This window comes from Oncorhynchus mykiss, chromosome 22, assembly GCF_013265735.2.
Source record: "Oncorhynchus mykiss isolate Arlee chromosome 22, USDA_OmykA_1.1, whole genome shotgun sequence".
In the NCBI taxonomy this organism is placed as follows: domain Eukaryota; kingdom Metazoa; phylum Chordata; class Actinopteri; order Salmoniformes; family Salmonidae; genus Oncorhynchus; species Oncorhynchus mykiss.
Window position 1 is genome coordinate 29409563 of NC_048586.1, and position 17844 is coordinate 29427406.

Consider the following 17844-nt stretch of genomic DNA (forward strand, 5'->3'; position numbering starts at 1 on the left):
CAGGACTCAACTCTGTTGAGAGTGAGAGCTGGAGAGCGCAGGACTCAACCCTGTTGAGAGTGAGAGCTGGAGAGAGCAGGACAACTCTGTTGAGAGCTGGAGAGAGCAGGACAACTCTGTTGAGAGTGAGAGCTGGAGAGAGCAGGACAACTCTGTTGAGAGTGAGAGCTGGAGAGAGCAGGACAACTCTCAACTCTGTTGAGAGTGAGAGCTGGAGAGCGCAGGACTCAACTCTGTTGAGAGTGAGAGCTGGAGAGCGCAGGACTCAACCCTGTTGAGAGTGAGAGCTGGAGAGAGCAGGACTCAACCCTGTTGAGAGCTGGAGAGAGCAGGACAACTCTGTTGAGAGTGAGAGCTGGAGAGAGCAGGACAACTCTGTTGAGAGTGAGAGCTGGAGAGAGCAGGACAACTCTGTTGAGAGTGAGAGCTGGAGAGAGCAGGACTCAACCCTGTTGAGAGTGAGAGCTGGAGAGAGCAGGACAACTCTGTTGAGAGAGAGGTGGAGAGAGTAGGACTCAACCCTGTTGAGAGTGAGAGCTGGAGAGAGCAGGACAACTCTGTTGAGAGTGAGAGCTGGAGAGCGCAGGACAACTCTGTTGAGAGTGAGAGCTGGAGAGAGCAGGACAACTTTGTTGAGAGTGAGAGCTGGAGAGAGCAGGACTCAACTCTTGTGTGACCTGCTCCTCTCATTCCAAATATTCAAATGGCACCTGTCTCTCTCCTTCTCCCTTTCTACCTATATTTCATGTATAAGCTGAGGGACAAATCTCTTTCACAAAATAAAATCTATTTCACATTGTCAGTGAATGGTTTAGGACTTGCTATTTATAAACTGGTGGTTGTGTATGAAGTAGGCTACACATTCATACACGTTGGGTTAACATATACAAACACACACAGATGGTAAGGATCAGACTGGCAGATCAGGGGTACCATCTTTAGCCCACTATTTCCCAAATCACAAATGTACCAAACAATAGAATATGACCGGATCAATCCCCTCGGTTATTTTAACCAGGCATAATCAGCAACACAATTACAATACAGTATGTTGCTCTATAACATACTGTGTTCCACCCCATCACCATCTGTGGGCCTTCACTTGAGTTTACCAACCAATCAGAGCACTTGTAGACATAAAATGTGTTTATCAATATGGTATAAATTATTAGATGGCTTATTAAGTGTGTAGTCAGTTGCGTGTGAAAGAGGTTGATGTCCCATCATGGGTCAAGTCCGTATTCTTCAGGCTAATGTAAACTGCCCCAGTTGGACATCTGAACAATAGAAAGCCCACTCTGACTCAGGCCTCAGTGTATTTGAACAGGTAAATCCCTCTGCTTTGTCCTTGTCTGTGTTATTCCCCTAACCCAGGCTGCTGGCTGACTAAGTTTGCAGACGCGTGTGTGTGTTGTACTCTTTTTGTGTGTGCAGGCGTTAAGCCCCCCATTAGCCCACCCTGTTGATGAGAAGTGACAAGATAAGACCCGGCTCAAATACAGGGGCCGGACTCGGCCCTCCTGACACCCTGCCTTTGGGGGGGTCTCTTAAACACAGAAGAAGGGAGAGGGCAAGTGAGAAGAGGTGAATGTTTGGAGAACGGTGGTGTAGTGTGAGAATGGTAACCACCTCTCTTGTCTGTTGGAGGGTAGTAGACTCAGGGCTCACCAGGGAGGGGAGGAGAGAGGGAAAGGGGAGGATAGGAGGAGGAGGAGAAGTGCTCATCAGGGAAGAAGCTAATCTGTTTTGATGGTTTATGTAACACTAGGTCACATGACTGCACGCAGTACTGTGATGTCACAGGTGCCCTACTCTTGTTTTTGCTCAATCAGTCGCTAGTTGGCATGCCTTGGAGAAGCACACAGAGGCTAAAGACATACATACGCAGCCTTGGCTTGTCCCCACATCTCCACCAATGCTCTCCAGACTGGTGGATCTCAGAGAAGGAATATACAGTGATTTTAAGAGAGAGAAAGGGACCGAGGGACTAGAAAATAGGAATATATCTGATTCTATTGGAGGAGAGTTGACGGACAGCCCGATGAGAGAGCTGGTGGTCCGGGTGCAAAGCCGGGACGAGATGGCCATGAAGCTGTTGTTCAGGGAACTGGAGCAACACCTCAAGAGGTAAACGAAAGACTCAAACTGGAGCTAAACAATGCCTTACTGGAGCTAGTCTACTGTTGACAATACTTACCTAGTCTCTTTGTCTACCATGTCTGCTAACAACCGGGTTGGTCTCTTAATACTGTAACTGAAGAGGTATAGACTCTGTCTGTCTGCTCTAACTGAACAGGAGTCTGGAAACAAGCCAATGGAAGGAAGACACTAAGCTGCATTGTCTCTTGCTCTTGGCTTTGTCAGTCTAACCATTGGTTTAATGATTGGTATTACTGTTTTCATTTGAAACATGGATGGTAATTAAATTTAATACAGTTGTGGAATTGGAATGTGCGCATGGCAGTATTTAAAAATTTACTGTATGATAATGTTATGGAAAAACTATGTATGGTACATAGTAAAGATATTATGTAGGGTAAGGGTTAATTGTTTTTCTTGTTTTTTACAGAACAAAATTAACTTAAGCAGGGCAGATATCTTATGCTTTTGTGTGTTGATAGTTGTGTGCCTGTTCAGTTGTTTTCATAGTTGCATGGTTTAGGGGACTGACGTTGTCACTATTTGTCAGTTGACAGTTTGATGGTTGCTAAATTGTTGCCTGCTGGTTGCATGGCATTTGTCAGTATGTAGTTGTTGCATGCATGATGTAGGTGAGTGTATTGGATTGGGGCCAGATCAGATCCTTACTGTGTCTTCAGGAGGTCTTCTACCTAACCATGTACGATACAGCAATATGGCACAAAGTACATAGTCCAAATGAAGGTTAGCTCATCTTAGATATGTGTTTAACATCTACCATGCCACCATCACATTGAATGGACAAGAGAAGCAATATTGTCAGAATTGGTGTGCGAGTACATTAACTAAGTTAGTAAGTTTGCCTTGTCTGAGACATTAACTGCTTATTTTTTTATTATATATATTTTTTGGAGTTAAGGATAGGGTTTATTTTATATACCGTTTAAGTCTGAAGTTTACATACACCTTAACCAAATACATTTAAACTCAGTTTTTCACAATTCCTGACATTTAATCCTAGTAAAAATTCTCTGTTAGGATCACCACTTTATTTTAAGACTGTGAAATGTCAGAATAATAGTGGAGATAATTATTTATTTCAGCTTTTATTTATTTCATCACATTCTCAGTGGGTCAGAAGTTTACATACACTCGATTAGTATTTGGCAGCATTGCCTTTAAATTGTTTAACTTGGGTCAAATGTTTTGGGTAGCCTTCCACAAGCTTCCCACAATAAGTTTTTTGGCCCATTCACCCTTGCAGAGCTGGTGTAACTGAGTCAGGTTTGTAGGCTTCCTTGCTCGCACATGCTTTTTCAGTTCTGCCCACAAATGTTCTATGGGATTGAGGTCAGGGCTTTGTGATGGCCACTCCAATACCTTGACTTTGTTGTCCTTAAGCCATTTTGCCACCACTTTGGAAGTATGCTTGGGCTCATTGTCCATTTGGAAGACCCATTTGCGACCAAGCTTTAACTTCCTGACTGATGTCTTGAGACATTGCTTAAATATATCCACATTATTTTCTTTCCTCATGGTGCAATCTATTTTGTGAAGTGCACCAGTCCCTCCTGCAGCAAAGCACCCCCACAACATGATGCTGCCACCCCTGTGCTTCACAGTTGGGATGGTGTTCTTCGGCTTGCAAGCCTCCCGCTTTTTCCTCCAAACATAACGATGGTCATTATGGCCAAACAGTTCTATTTTTTTGTTTTATCAGACCAGAGGACATTTCTCCAGAAAGTACGATCTTTGTCCCCATGTGCAGTTGCAAACTGTAGTCTTGCTTTTTTTATGGCGGTTTTGGACCAGTGACTTCTTCCTCGCTGAGCGGCCTTTCAGGTTATGTCGATATAGGATTCTTTTTTACTGTGGATATAGATACTTTTGTACCTGTTTCCTCCAGCAACTTCACAAGGTCAAGGTGTTCTGGGATTGATTTACACTTTTTGCACCAAAGTACGTTCATCTCTAGGAGACAGAACGCTTCTCCTTCCTGAGCGGTATGACGGCTGTGTGGTCCCATGGTGTTTATACTTACGTACTATTGTTTGTACAGATGAACGTGGTACCTTCAGGCGTTTGGAAATCGCTCCCAAGGATGAACCAGACTTGTGGAGGTCTACAATATTTTTTCCTGAGGTCTTGGCTGATTTCTTTTGATTTTCACATAATGTCAAGCAAAGAGGCTAGGAGTTTGAAGGTAGGCCTTGAAATACATCCACGCCTCCCGGGTTGCGCAGTGGTTAAGGGCGCTGTACTGCAGCGCCAGCTGTGCCAGCAGAGACTCTGGGTTCGCGCCCAGGCTCTGTAATAACCGGCCGCGACCGGGAGGTCAGTGGGGCGACGCACAATTGGCCTAGCGTTGTCCGGGTTAGGGAGGGGTTGGCAGGTATGGATGTCCTTGTCTCATCGCGCACCAGCGACTCCTGTGGCGGGCCGGGCGCAGTGCGCGCTAACCAAGGTTGCCAGGTGCACGGTGTTTCCTCCAACACATTGGTGCGGCTGGCTTCCGAGTTAGATGCGCGCTGTGTAAAAAAAGCAGTACGGCTTGGTTGTGTATCGGAGGACGCATGACTTTCAACCTTCGTCTCTCCCGAGCCCGTACGGGAGTTGTAGCGATGAGACAAGATAGTAGCTACTAAAACAATTGGATACCATGAAATTGGGGAGAAAAAGGTAAAAATAAAAATACATCCACAGGTATACCTCCAATTGACTGAAATGATGTCAATTAGCCTATCAGAAGCTTCTAAAGCCATGACAATTTCTGGAATTTTACAAGTTGTTTAAAGGCACAGTCAACTTAGTGTATGTAAACTTCTGACCCACTGGAATTGTGATATAATCTGTTTGTAAACAATATTTGGACAAATTACTTGTGCCATGCACAAAGTAGATGTCCTAACCGACTTTCCAAAACTATAGTTTGTTAACAATAAATTTGTGGAGTGGTTGAAAAACAAGTTTTAATGACTCCAAACTAAGTGCATGTAAACTTCTGACTTCAACTCTATTTTTTACCTTTATTTAAGGATCTGATATGGGAAGTCAGTTAAGAACAAATTCTTATTTACAGTGGTGACCTACCAGGGAACAGTGAGTTAACTGCCTTGTTCAGGGGCAGAACGACAGATTTTTATCTTGTCTGCTCAGGGATTCGATCCAGCAACCTTTCCGGCCCAACACTCTAACCACTAGGCTACCTGCTGCCCCAGGTAGAAAAAAGCACTTCTGTGATTGGAAAATGCTGTTGACCAGGTAGTCACCGCCGATCTCCGTTATATGTTGCTTGTCATTGGCTAGGGACCTACAGGTCAGTGACACTGAGAGGGAACAGAACATTGGTTAAGCACAGCTTCCTGGAAGCCTGTCCTAGTATGGCCTTAGTGCTTTATGAATGGAGCCCAGTATAGCTCAGGGCTAAGTAGCTTTGGTCGCTGTGTGTGTGTGTGGACTGAGGTCAGGCTGAGCACTTCCAGGTATATATTTGAGTCTGTGTAATAGGTTAAAGCCACCTCCAGTCAAAGAGGACAGGAAGAGAGAACAGCGCACTGAGCCTCTTACTGAGCTGTAGGGCCTCAGTGGGAACAGTGCTGCTGTAATTAGGATCGATGGACTCAGTACAGTACTGAGCACCTCAGGCTAACCACAAGCCAAGTTCTGCAGAACTAGATAAGGTTTTGTGAATTGTGTGTAAAGATGAACGCCTTTCCTATGACTGAAGAGGGCACAACAAAATATATTCCCCCTCAGGAGACTGAAAGGATTTGGCATGGGTCCTCAGATCCTCAAAATGTTTTACACCTGCACCATCGAGAGCATCCTGACGGGTTGCATCACTGCCTGGTATGGCAACTGCTCGGCCTACGACCGCAAGGCACTACAGAGGGTAGTGCGAACGGCCCAGTACATTACCGTGGCCAAGCTTCCTGCCATCCAGGACCTCTATACCAGGCAGTGTCAGAGGAAGGCCCTAAAAATTGTCAGACTCCAGCCACCCTAGTCATAGACTGTTCTCTCTGCTTCCACACGTCAAGCGGTACCGGAGCGCCAAGTCTAGGGCCAAGGGGCTTCTAAACAGCTTCTATCCCCAAGCCATAAGACCCCTGAACATCTAGCCAAATGGCTACCCAGACTATTTGCATTGCCCCCCCCCCACGCTGCTGCTCCTCTGTTATTACCTATGCATAGTCACTTTAATAGCAACAAAAGGTAACATCCTCCCACTGTCAACTGCGTTTATTTTCAGCAAACTTAATGTGTAAATATTTATATAAACATAAGATTCAACACCTGAGACATAAACTGAACAAGTTCCACAGCCATGTGACTAACAGAAATGGAATAATGTGTCCCTGAACAAAGTGGGGGTCAAAATCAAAAGTAACAGTCAGTATCTGGTTAAGCTGCATTAAGTACTGCAGTGCATCTCCTCCTCATGGACTGCACCAGATTTGCCAGTTCTTGCTGTGAGATGTTACCCCGCTCTTACACCAAGGCACCTGCAAGTTTCCAGACATTTCTAGGGGGAATGGCCCTAGCCCTCACCCTCCAAGCCAACAGGTCCCAGATGTGCTCAATGGTATTGAGATATTGGCTCTTTGCTGGCCCTGGCAGAACACTGACATTCCTGTCTTGCAGGAAATCACGCACAGAACGAGCAGTAAATTATCTGAAGGAACCTTTCAGGTTTCGTGCAAGAAAAAGAACAAACAACAATACTATCAGAGAAAGCTTTGAGGCATTGTCATGCTGGAGGGTCATGTCAGGATGATCCTGCAGGAAGGATACCACATGAAGGAAGAGGATGTCTTCCCTGTAATGCACAGCGTTGAGATTGCCTGCAATGACAACAAGCTCAGTTCGATGATGCTTTGACACACCGCCCCAGACCATGACGGACCCTCCACCTCCAAATCGATCTCGCTCCAGAGTACAGGCCTCAGTGTAACGCTCATTCCTTCGATGATAAACACGAATCCGACCATCACCCCTAGTGTGACAAAACCGTGACTCATCAGTGAACAGCACTTTTTGCCAGTCCTGTCTTGTCCAGCGACGGTGGGTTTGTGCCCACAGGCTACATTGTTGCTGGTGATGTCTGGTGAGAACCTGCCTTACAACAGGCCTACAAGCCTTCAGTCTAGCCTCTCTCAACCTATTGCGGACAGTCTGAGCACTGATGGAGGGATTGTGTGTTCCTGGTGTAACTCGGGCAGTTGTTGTTGCCATCCTGTACCTGTCCCGCAGGTATGATGTTTGGATGTACCGATCCTGTGCAGGTGTTGTTACATGTGGTCTGCCACTGCGAGGACGATTAGCTGTCTGTGCTGTCTCCCTGTAGCGCTGTCTTAGGCGTACCACAGTACGGACATTTCAATTTATTGCCCTGGCCACATCTGCAGTACTCATGCCTCCTTGCAGCATTCCTAAGGCACGTTCACGCAGATGAGCAGGGTCTCTGGGCATCTGTCTTTGTCTTGGTGTTTTTCAGAGTCAGTAGAAAGGCTTCTTTAGTGTCTTTTGTTTTCATAACTGTGACCTTAATTGCCTACCGTCTGTAAGCTGTGGTGTCTTGACGACCGTTCCACAGGTGCATGTTCATGAATTGTTTATGGTTCATTGAACAAGCATGGAAAACAGTGTTTAAACCCTTTACAATGGGGATCTGTGAAGTTATTTGGATTTTTACAAATTATCTTTGAAAGACAGGGTCCTGAAAAAGGGACGTCTCTTTTTTGGCTGAGTTTATTACCTCAATTACCTCGACACTGGTGTCCCCACACATCAACCCTGTACTATTACCCACTGTATATAGCCCCGCTATTGTTATATTACTGCTCCTCTTTAAATATTTGTTTTAGGTATTTTCTTAAAACTGCGTTGTTGGTTTAAGGGCTTGTAAGTAAGCATTTCACTAATTTGTCACATGTGACATAAAATGTGATGTGAATAACTGGATGAAATGGTGGCCTTACTATGTAGTAGCCTATTTTGTACATTTAGTATTGGATCTTAGTGCAGTCAAAAACTTGATTGTCCTGTGTTCTTTAAATATATTTCCACACTGGGGTTGAAATAATACTGTTAAAATGATAATGTACTATGGTGGGATGGAGTTTTGGCCAGGGTTAATTAGTTAATAATAGACCAAAGAACAAAGAGTGTTCCAAACCCCTTTGCCAACAGCTAGTTTTCACTATTCTCCTCCAGACCACTCCCAGAAAGTACTAGTAACATTATTGCTTAAAAGTTGCTCTTTGCTAAAAATTATTTGATATTGAGATCAAAATTGCTGTATTTGACCTTTTAATATCCTGTGATGATATTACACCACCTCCTGTGACAAAACCGTATGGTTTCATAGGAAAGACAACGGCTCAGGTGTGTTTACACTTGAGCCGTTGTCTTTCCTATGAAACCATACTACCCTACATTCTATTCTCTGTGTGCAAGGCTCTGGCTCTAGTGTGCCTGTAACTCTGTGTCTCTGGTATTAATCGCTACACCCTGCTGAAAGGATTGACCATTCTTCAACAGCAGCCTCCTCCCTCTTTCCCTCCCTGAACCCCACCTTTCCTGTCTCCCTCCTTTCCTCCCAGGTAGGGTGTGAAAAAGAGGGCACGCATAAATCACCCCAGCTCAGCCTATACACAGCGAGGTCAGATTTCTTGTGTGTGGAATGTAAGATGTGGGTTGGGTTGAGGTGTGAATAGAATCTATGTTTGAGAAGTGTTATGGTTGCATGTAGGGTAATGTGTGTTTTTGAGGTACAGTTGAAGTCGGAAGTTTACATACACCTTAGACAAAAACATGTAAACTCAGTTTTCACAATTCCTGACATTTAATCCTAGTAAAAAATCCCTGTCTTAGGTCAGTTAGGATCACCACTTTATTTTAAGAATGTGAAATGTCAGAATAATAGTGATTTATTTCAGCTTTTATTTCTTTCATCACATTCCCAGTGGGTCAGAAGTTTACATACACTCAATTAGTATTTGGTAGCATTGTCTTTAAATTGTTTAGCTTGTGTCAAACGTTTCGGGTAGCCTTCCGCAAGCTTCTCACAATAAGTTGGGTGAATTTTGGCCCATTCCTCCTGACAGAGCTGGTGTAACTGAGTCAGTGTGCTCGCACACACTTTTTCAGTTCTGCCCACAAATGTTTTATAGGATTGAGGTCAGGGCTTTGTCATGGCCACTTCAATACCTTGACTTTGTTGTCCTTAAGCCAATTTTCCACAGCTTTGGAAGTATGCTTGGGGTCATTGTCCATTTGGAAGACCCATTTGCGACCAAGCTTTAACTTCCTCACTGATGTCTTGAGACATTGCTTCAATATATCCACATAATTTTCCTGCATCATGACGCCATCTATTTTGTGAAGTGCACCAGTCCCTAGATACTGTTGTACCTGATTCCTCCAGCAACTTCACATGGTTATTTGCTGTTGTTCTGGGATTGATTGGACTTTTCGCACCAAAGTACGTTCATCTCTAGGAGACAGAACGCGTCTACTTCCTGAGCGGTGTGACGGCTGCGTGGTCCCATGGTGTTTATACTTGCGTACTATTGTTTGTACAGATGAACGTGGTACCTTCAGGCATTTGGAAATTGCTCCCAAGGATGAACCAGACTTGTGGAGGTCTACAAAAAAAATCTGAGGTCTTTGCTGATGTCTTTTGATTTTCCCATGATGTCAAGCAAAGAGGCACTGAGTTTCAAAGTAGGACTTGAAATACATCCACAGGTACACCTCCATTTGACTGAAATGCTGTAAATTAGTCTATCAGAAGCTTCTAAAGCCATGACATCATTTTCTGGAATTTTCCAAGCTGTTTAAAGGCACAGTTAACTTAGTGTATGTAAACTTCTGACCCACTGGAATTGTGATACAGTGAATTATAAGTGAAATAATCTGTAAACAATTGTTGGGAAAATTACTTAATTATTCTTCCCCCCCGTGTAGTGTTAAGATGGCAACACTCAAGCCTTGAAGTCCTTGTCTGCTGCACATATGTAGGCCAGCCATAATGCTCATCCACATCATTGTCGTTTTATAGTTTGGTTTGCATTCAAATGAATATAGAAACTAGGATTTCTACATTACCGTTGTATGGTTCACTCAATCATTTTTTCAGACAAAACTTTTAGCCAAAGAACAGAAGCTTTTTCTTTGACTAACTCCAGGCTATTTTACTGACAGTTACTGTAGATGGATTACCACAAATGTCATATTTAAAGACAACCTTTAGGCCTTTACTGTAACTTCTGTGATGAGCAAGGCATGTCCATGTGTATTCTGTACATCCTAGTACTGAAGTTATATAACAAGAAAAAGTATATTTATTTGACTTGCACTCAGTGGCCAGTTTGAGGTACACCCATCTAGTACCAGGTCGAACCCACCTTTTCCTCCAACACAGCCTGAATTCTTTGGGGCATGGAAATGTTGCTCAATTGGTATCCAGGGGCCTAACGTGCGCCAGGAAAACATTCCCCATGCCACTGCCACCAGCCTGTATCATTGACACCAGGCCGGATGGGGCCATTGAATCATACTGCTTACGTCAAATCCCGACGCAACAAGAACCGGGATTCATCGGACCAGGCAATGTTTTTCCACTCAATTGTCCAGTGTTGGTGATCACGTGCCCACTGGAGCAGCTTCTTCTTGTTTTTAGCTGATAGGAGTTGAACCCAGTGTGGTTGTCTGCCGCAATAGCCCATCCATGACAAAGACTGACCAGTGGTGTGTTTCCTGAGATGCCGTTCTGCACACTACTGTTGTACTGTGCCGTTATTTGCCTGTTTGTGGCTTGCACGATTCTTGCCATTGTCCTTCGACCTCTCATCAACTTGCTGTTTTTGCCCACAGGATTGCCGCTGACAGGATGTTTGTTGTTTGTAAATCCGAGACACTGTTGTGCGTGAAAAGCCCAGGAGACCGGTTGTTTCTGAGAGATGCTGGATTCGGCCCGCCTGGCACCAACAATTATAAAACGCTCAAAGTTGCTTAAGTCACTCGTTTTTCCCATTCTAACGTTCAATCGAACAATAACTGAATTGCATCAATACCTGTCGGCCTACTTTATATAGTGACTCACTATAGGTAGGAGAGAACCATTTTTGTGAACGGGGTGGTGTACCTAATAAACTGGCCACTGAGTGTATATTTCTATCTGTAGTTTGCTGTCGTTAAGAATCCACTGTATCAGCAGCGCTGAACAGATATTATCCTATGATGGCTGATGTGTGATGAGCTTTCTCTGGCGTAAAATTAAGTAATAAGGCACAAGCGACAATGCTGTATCATCAATACAATCCCAGGTAAATGATGTTATTCAGCCCAACGTGATGGCCTTATTGCTTTTATAGAACTGTTACCCAACATATTCAATTACAATGAATTGCATATTTTCATCAAAATGTTAATTTGATAAGTAAATTAGCTAATAACGTTTAATTCCTTCACCAGAAGATATAGTACGGGCATAAATCTGGTCCTTAGTTGTTCTTGGTCATGTTGATACAGATGCGACCCAGTCGCTAATTCTTTTTGCATAGTTGCTTTGCAAAAAGACTGGTCGTCCGTTCTGAACAAAATGGTATGCAGGCTGGATATCGTTCTTGTCACTTGCTCGCTAGCCAGACCAATTCCGCTAACTCAGTCACGTCAAAAATTGAGCCTGGGATGTCGGTATACACTAGCTGCATTTCCGTTTGAGTTTTTTTTTCTTTTGGCATTTATTTGGATATGTCCCATGATAATGACGATGTGTAATTTCCATTGGCTCAGAAAAAGTTGTCTGGCACCGTTCACTCCATGTATGGTACTACAGAGATCTAAATTCAAAAGTGAAACATTGTTTCCCGAGGTCGGACAGGCAGATAGCGTGGCTTATATTAACCCCGCTGTACCAACCTAAATGCTAGGCTGGAAGCAAGGGGAAATAATGTGGAAGTTGAGATAAATACAAGAGATGATTCAGACAGCAACATTAACATGATATTCTTATAGAGGCGCAGTGATAATTTTCAGATGGAACTGTTAGCAGGCATAGGTGTGTCTGTGATGGCCAATACACCACGGCTTGAAACGCTGCTTGTCCAATCAGCATCCAGGATCCAAACAACCAGTTGTATTATAGCTACCATGACATCACCCAGTTGCTTGCTACACTGAGGTGTTTTTTTGCCCCATACAATAAAAAGTGCTTGGAGCATCTGAACAAGTGCTATTTAAAACCAACCCCTTAATTGAGTTAATGGACATCTCTTACTTCAGACTGAAAATATCTAAAGACTAGCTATAGCTTGGGGTCAGGGAGAAGCCACAGGCACTAGCCTATAACATAGTTCCTGAGTCTGTAAATACGAGGAAGTGAGCAAAGAAACAGAAATTTGATTTAAAACTGAAAAATGTTCTCTCGGCTCCATTTGTAGAATTGCATGAAATGTTTTAAAATTGAAACATTTTCTCTCAGCTGTATGGCAAAATGTGTAGAATTGCAGGTAATGTGCTTTAAAACTGAAAACATGTGTCTCAGCTCCATAGAGAAATGTTCTGTAAAATTCAGCCACCCCCCTGCCACACTAAGCCCCTTTTTGTACCATAAAAAAACCCTGTGATGAATTGTACATGGCTAATTTATCGAATGATGTGATTGACGATTAGGTGACCACTTTGGATCAACTTTGCTAGTTCTGGAATACAGAAAATAAGTGTACAGGCTCGGGGTGCTCAATGAGATGTTGGAAAACACTGGTTCAGTTTCTAAGTTTTTCTAGCATTGTCTTTTCCAGAACATTTATAAAATGATCCACTATCCATCTTGCCAGTCAAGTCACTTACCCACTTCTTAGTGTTTTGCTCACAGTCAATAGGTCTTTTGTGAGGCTACATTGTTTTTGTTTGGAGACTGACGCACGACATCTCTTCTCCTAATTTCTGAAGCACTAAAAAATGTAGCACATGCGTCTCTGGCTTGTCTCAGTAATTTGAGGCATGATGGATGGAGGGCTTCCCTCACGTGAATTTGGTTAGTGTCTGACTCATCTATAGTCTGTCTGGCAATCCTGTGTCCCAGGCACACATACACAACTTGTGATGGAAGAGATCTGAATGAATCTGTTCACTTGTTGTTATTGGGTATTTTCTTAATGGTTGGAGTAAACCCTGTCTGTCACTGGAGTGTTATCCTTTTCATACATTTTAACTCTGCATTGTTGGGAAAGGGCTCACGAGTAACCATTTCACAGTAAAGTCTACACCTGTTGTATTCAGCGTATGTGACAATTTGATTTGATCCTTGTCTTGTGTGGGACTCTTGTTCTCATAGTAACCGCCAGGGGGTGGTATGTTAACATTGAAGTGTTTTGTTTTTGCACCTGCAAGGGTCTTGAAAGGTTATTTTCTACTATATGTGAATGCATTCTTTAGATTTTGTTTATTGGTTTAGTCATTTTGGTTGTTGTAATGCACAAAATACATCCGTTCATTTTCACCTTTCTCGTGTTGTGGCTGCCAGTCATTCATGGTATTCAGCCAATTGTTGGTAGCATAATTCTCGACAAGTAAACATCCCTTTGTGTCTTGGAGGGACTGTTGTGTTCCTCCTCATCTCATCCGGTTTTTCCCAGTTTCGGCGGGTGAGGGCGCATCTCTGAATAATTTATGATAATGTATCGGCTGAGCCTCAGGTAGGGGCGTTCCTACATAGATTATGCTAATATCAGTATCTCTCCACCAATGGGAGCATCGGAGCCCTGTTTTTCTTAGATAAATTATGCAAATGTCCCAGGCTGCAGATTTTCTGCTGCGATGAACTGACCTTGGATATTCTTTGTGGTGCAGCGGAAGATGTACAGGCTCCCCGGGATAGGATGATTTTCTGACGGGACACAAAGTGCCTAATACCGCCTCTCCGAACCACGGAAGTAGAGAATGTGATACACGATAATCATCGAGGTTTCCGTTGGTTAAAGCTTAGTTTATCTGTGATATAGCATGAATACTCCGTGCTATACAACAGTGGCGATGGATCTCGGTGTTTGCCAGTTAAGGAATTTTTCTATTTCGTTTTTATCTTCGTTGCTGAGCGCGGATAGTTCGCCTGTCAGGCTCGACAATAGGTAAATATATCTATGACTTGCTGCAAGGAGGATGCTTAGTGTGGGCAGTTTATATAGTCTGTAGGCTGAAAGAAACCTTCGTTTATACACGGAGTCAATCTATTATCAATCTATTATCATTGAAATACAAGTATAGCCTAATGATGCTGCCATTTTTTTATTGGGTTCAGTAAGAGAAAATGTGACTTGTCGTCATGATGCATTACTGGGTTGGCTTCGCTTACTGTTGGCTCGGGAGATGCTGTTCCTTAAATGTGTACACCACCCATGGTTAATTTTTACATGGATGACAATGAAATAACATATTCTTATTATTTGGGAGGAATATTGTCTACGGTCATTTCAGTACACCCAGAACACTTCATTCAGTACACCACTCCAGAATGGTCTTTAGCGGAAGTGGTCACCTGTATAAGGATATTTATACTGTATTCCACTGTGTATTGAAATAGCTGGTATTAGATCTGCAACATCGACAGTATGCCTACCTTTTAATCATTAATTCTTACCGATGCAGTGTGTTAAGACATTTTTATTTTCATTCTTCCAGTTCGTCAGGAGCCAGTGTGGTGGCCATCGACAACAAAATCGAACAGGCTATGGTAAGTTGATATATTATATTAACTCACCTTTTTTGTCTGCGATCTATACTACATAAATCACATGCATATATAACGTATGTCGAAGAACACATGCGGAGAATGATCAGTTCAGAAGAAAACGTTGCATCAGTCAGTTTAATGAATGGATTACATAACCACTTAACCGAGCAGAACTGGGAAGTCACGCAAAATACAGACGTATTGCTGGTTATCTTTGCAAAATGCCTACTACTGCAGTTGAAACATGTCGCTCTTGATTTCCTCGTTTCTTTGTATCCACTTTTTTGGCGTTGTTACATAGATGATGGCTCGTGAATACCTTGATGCTCTGGCAACTATGTAGCAGCATATGGTGTTATGTGCCTTGACGTCAGTTTAATACGTCGTTTGCCAAAGTGTATCTATGGGGGCATTAACGTTAGCCAGGTATCATCATTGAAAGTCGTCTCAATATGACATGCACTTTTACCATCCAGTTTACCGTGGTAGCACAATGGCTTTATTTAAATTTGTGTAATCTGTAGTAAGGATTCAGTTCTGTAAAACATTCAGTTTCGATTTCTACCTGAAGCTACCATTTATTTGAATAAACTCGTTGACAGGGAGATGAGCGTGCGTGCAGACTTTTATTTTCAGTTCCTCATGGTTCTAGTATTTTATTGTCCCTAGATCCCCGCCTGCTGAGGACGCTCTCTCTCTCTCACGCCATCCCGTGCTTGGCTTGCCGTTGTTGCTAGGCAAACAAAGTCTTTGACGCCTGGGTATAAATATCGCGGCCTCCGATTGGCTAAAGCCTATATGTGGGCCGGCCATTTTGTGTGTTTGGTGACGTTGCGTCCTGGTTTCAGAGGAAGGGGAGGGTTAGACCCTAGGACTATTGGTCTTATAATCTACATAATCTTTCTTTTGATTTTCACCACATGTTCAACAGATTGTGTTAACATCAGACTCACTTCTTATATTAAAACAGACCACAGAAGCTAGCTACAATAATACACAATATATGTTACATAGTATTACATAGTAATTCTCATAGAAAGGCCAGCAGTAATGCAATGCTTACATTTGTATCATCATATCAAGAGTATGATATATGTTTAAGGTCATTTGAAAAACACAACACAAACTTAAAATAGTTTTTTTGTTATTAATTATGGTCACATTATGCATTTCATTAATGGGTGGCTTCAGGAATCAAACCCACAATCCTGGTGTTATAAAGTGCCATTCCCTACCAACTGAGCCATACAGCCTTTGTATTTTTTTTGTATCTGTAATTATTGCCATGTTAAACTGTGTTTTCTGTTCCTCTCTGTGCCTTCAGGACCTGGTGAAGAGCCACCTGATGTACGCAGTGAGGGAGGAAGTGGAGGTTCTGAAGGAGCAGATCAAGGAGCTGATTGAGAGGAACTCGCAGCTTGAGCAGGAGAACAGCCTTCTAAAGACCCTGGCCAGCCCAGAGCAGATGGCTCAATTCCAGGCTCAGACCCAGGCAGGCTCCCCTCCCACCTCCACACAGCCACCGACCCAGACCCAGGCACCAGCCCTACCCCCAACCCAACTGCAGCCAACCTCACACAACTCTGGACCCTCCGCATAGCATCACCGCCTACCCCGGGAGAGGGGTGGATGAAGCAACCTATCAACCAACCAGGGTCTGACTGACTGTCCTCAGACATATTCTGTTCTAACACTGCAGAACAACCAGGCCTCCACTGCAGGAGGCTACGCTGTTAAGACAAGAATTTGCACATATTTAACTCGGAGCGGCGGCGAGTGGTGTCGTCGTTTCAAGGCGCTTTAAAACACACTATCAAAGACAATCTGCCCATGAGAGGAGAAAAGGAGGCTGTTATAGGAGAATGAACATTGCCCAAAAATACATGGAAGAAAAACTTAACAAACAAAAAAGTGAACATGACTCAAAGAATCACTGTGCCTGTATCAATGTATTTCAGGTGATGTCGACTTCAGTGGTAACAATGGAGGGAGGGAGATAGTGATGGGAGTCACCATGCTTCGCTGAATCCTAATAATGTAAATAAATGCAGCTGTTCTCTTTTTTTCCTGCGCGATACAGAGAGGGACAGACGGAGAATAGAGCATCTCTCATTGTGACAACTTCAATAATCAGTGAGGATTTATCATCGTGTAATAGTCCCCATCTGGCATGGGTCGAGAGGAGGTCTAGAGGGAGAACACAACACTTCCATTGACGTCATCATTTTAACTGTGAGGTTGAAGGGAGTTGTAGCCTACATTTGCTTATTAGAGGAAGGATGGTGATACTGAGAGTTTTTCCCTGTATTTAAGTTTGAGCCTTTCAGCCTTGCACCCTGTTATCTTGGTGGATTCTCTATTCATGTAATGAAGCTGAGGGGTTAAGATGTTAGGCTAAGCTGCATTTTCAAAGATGAGTTGATGGCCTTTCCACATGATGTATATCTCTGTATATTTAGTGTAAGTACTGTGTAATATAGTGATATAAGGAGAGAAGACCAGATGCTATGTAGGTGAAGTACAAATGAAGAGGGAGCTAGTAATGGGCTGGCCTGAAGATTTGTGCAGTCTCTTTATAATGCTGTAATTCAGGAGTATGGCGAGCTGTGGTGGTTATTTAACAGACAGACGACTGTATCCACTATTCATTTCCTGGGTTACAACATTAACGGTTACTGTAGACCATTGTTCACTTGAAATTATTTGAAGTATTGCACCCCTCGTGAATTTTTCATTTGTTTTCATTTTTTGACAGTGAAGTACTTCCTGATCAACTCTTTAACTTAACAAACACCGTACTCTGAATATCATAAAGAAAAACAAATAGATTTTTTGCATTCTATGTATAAGTTGTAAGCTCATGTTCTGTGCATGTTTCCTCAAACCAGATGAGGTATTGTAAACATACATAACACAATTACAGTTGCACTTCACAACTTTCAATAAAAATGTTAAAGGAATCAGAA

At 43.1% G+C, this 17844-nt stretch overlaps 1 protein-coding gene across 3 annotated transcripts in view; it reads left to right on the forward strand.

The window, feature by feature from the left end:
* The window catches only part of tsc22d1 (TSC22 domain family, member 1), an 86620-nt gene extending 68776 nt beyond the window's left edge, over positions 1-17844 (forward strand). Inside the window, exons 1-3 of one of the 3 annotated variants that reach the window (XM_021579447.2) lie at positions 1971-2127; positions 14827-14878; positions 16203-17844. In XM_021579447.2, the coding sequence (XP_021435122.2) occupies positions 2042-2127; positions 14827-14878; positions 16203-16478 (414 nt within the window). In that variant the 5' untranslated portion in view covers positions 1971-2041 and the 3' untranslated portion in view covers positions 16479-17844. Of the gene's footprint in view, positions 1-1970; positions 2128-11723; positions 14277-14826; positions 14879-16202 lie in introns of those variants that run through there. The other 2 variants (XM_021579448.2, XM_021579446.2) reach the window with 2 other exon arrangements.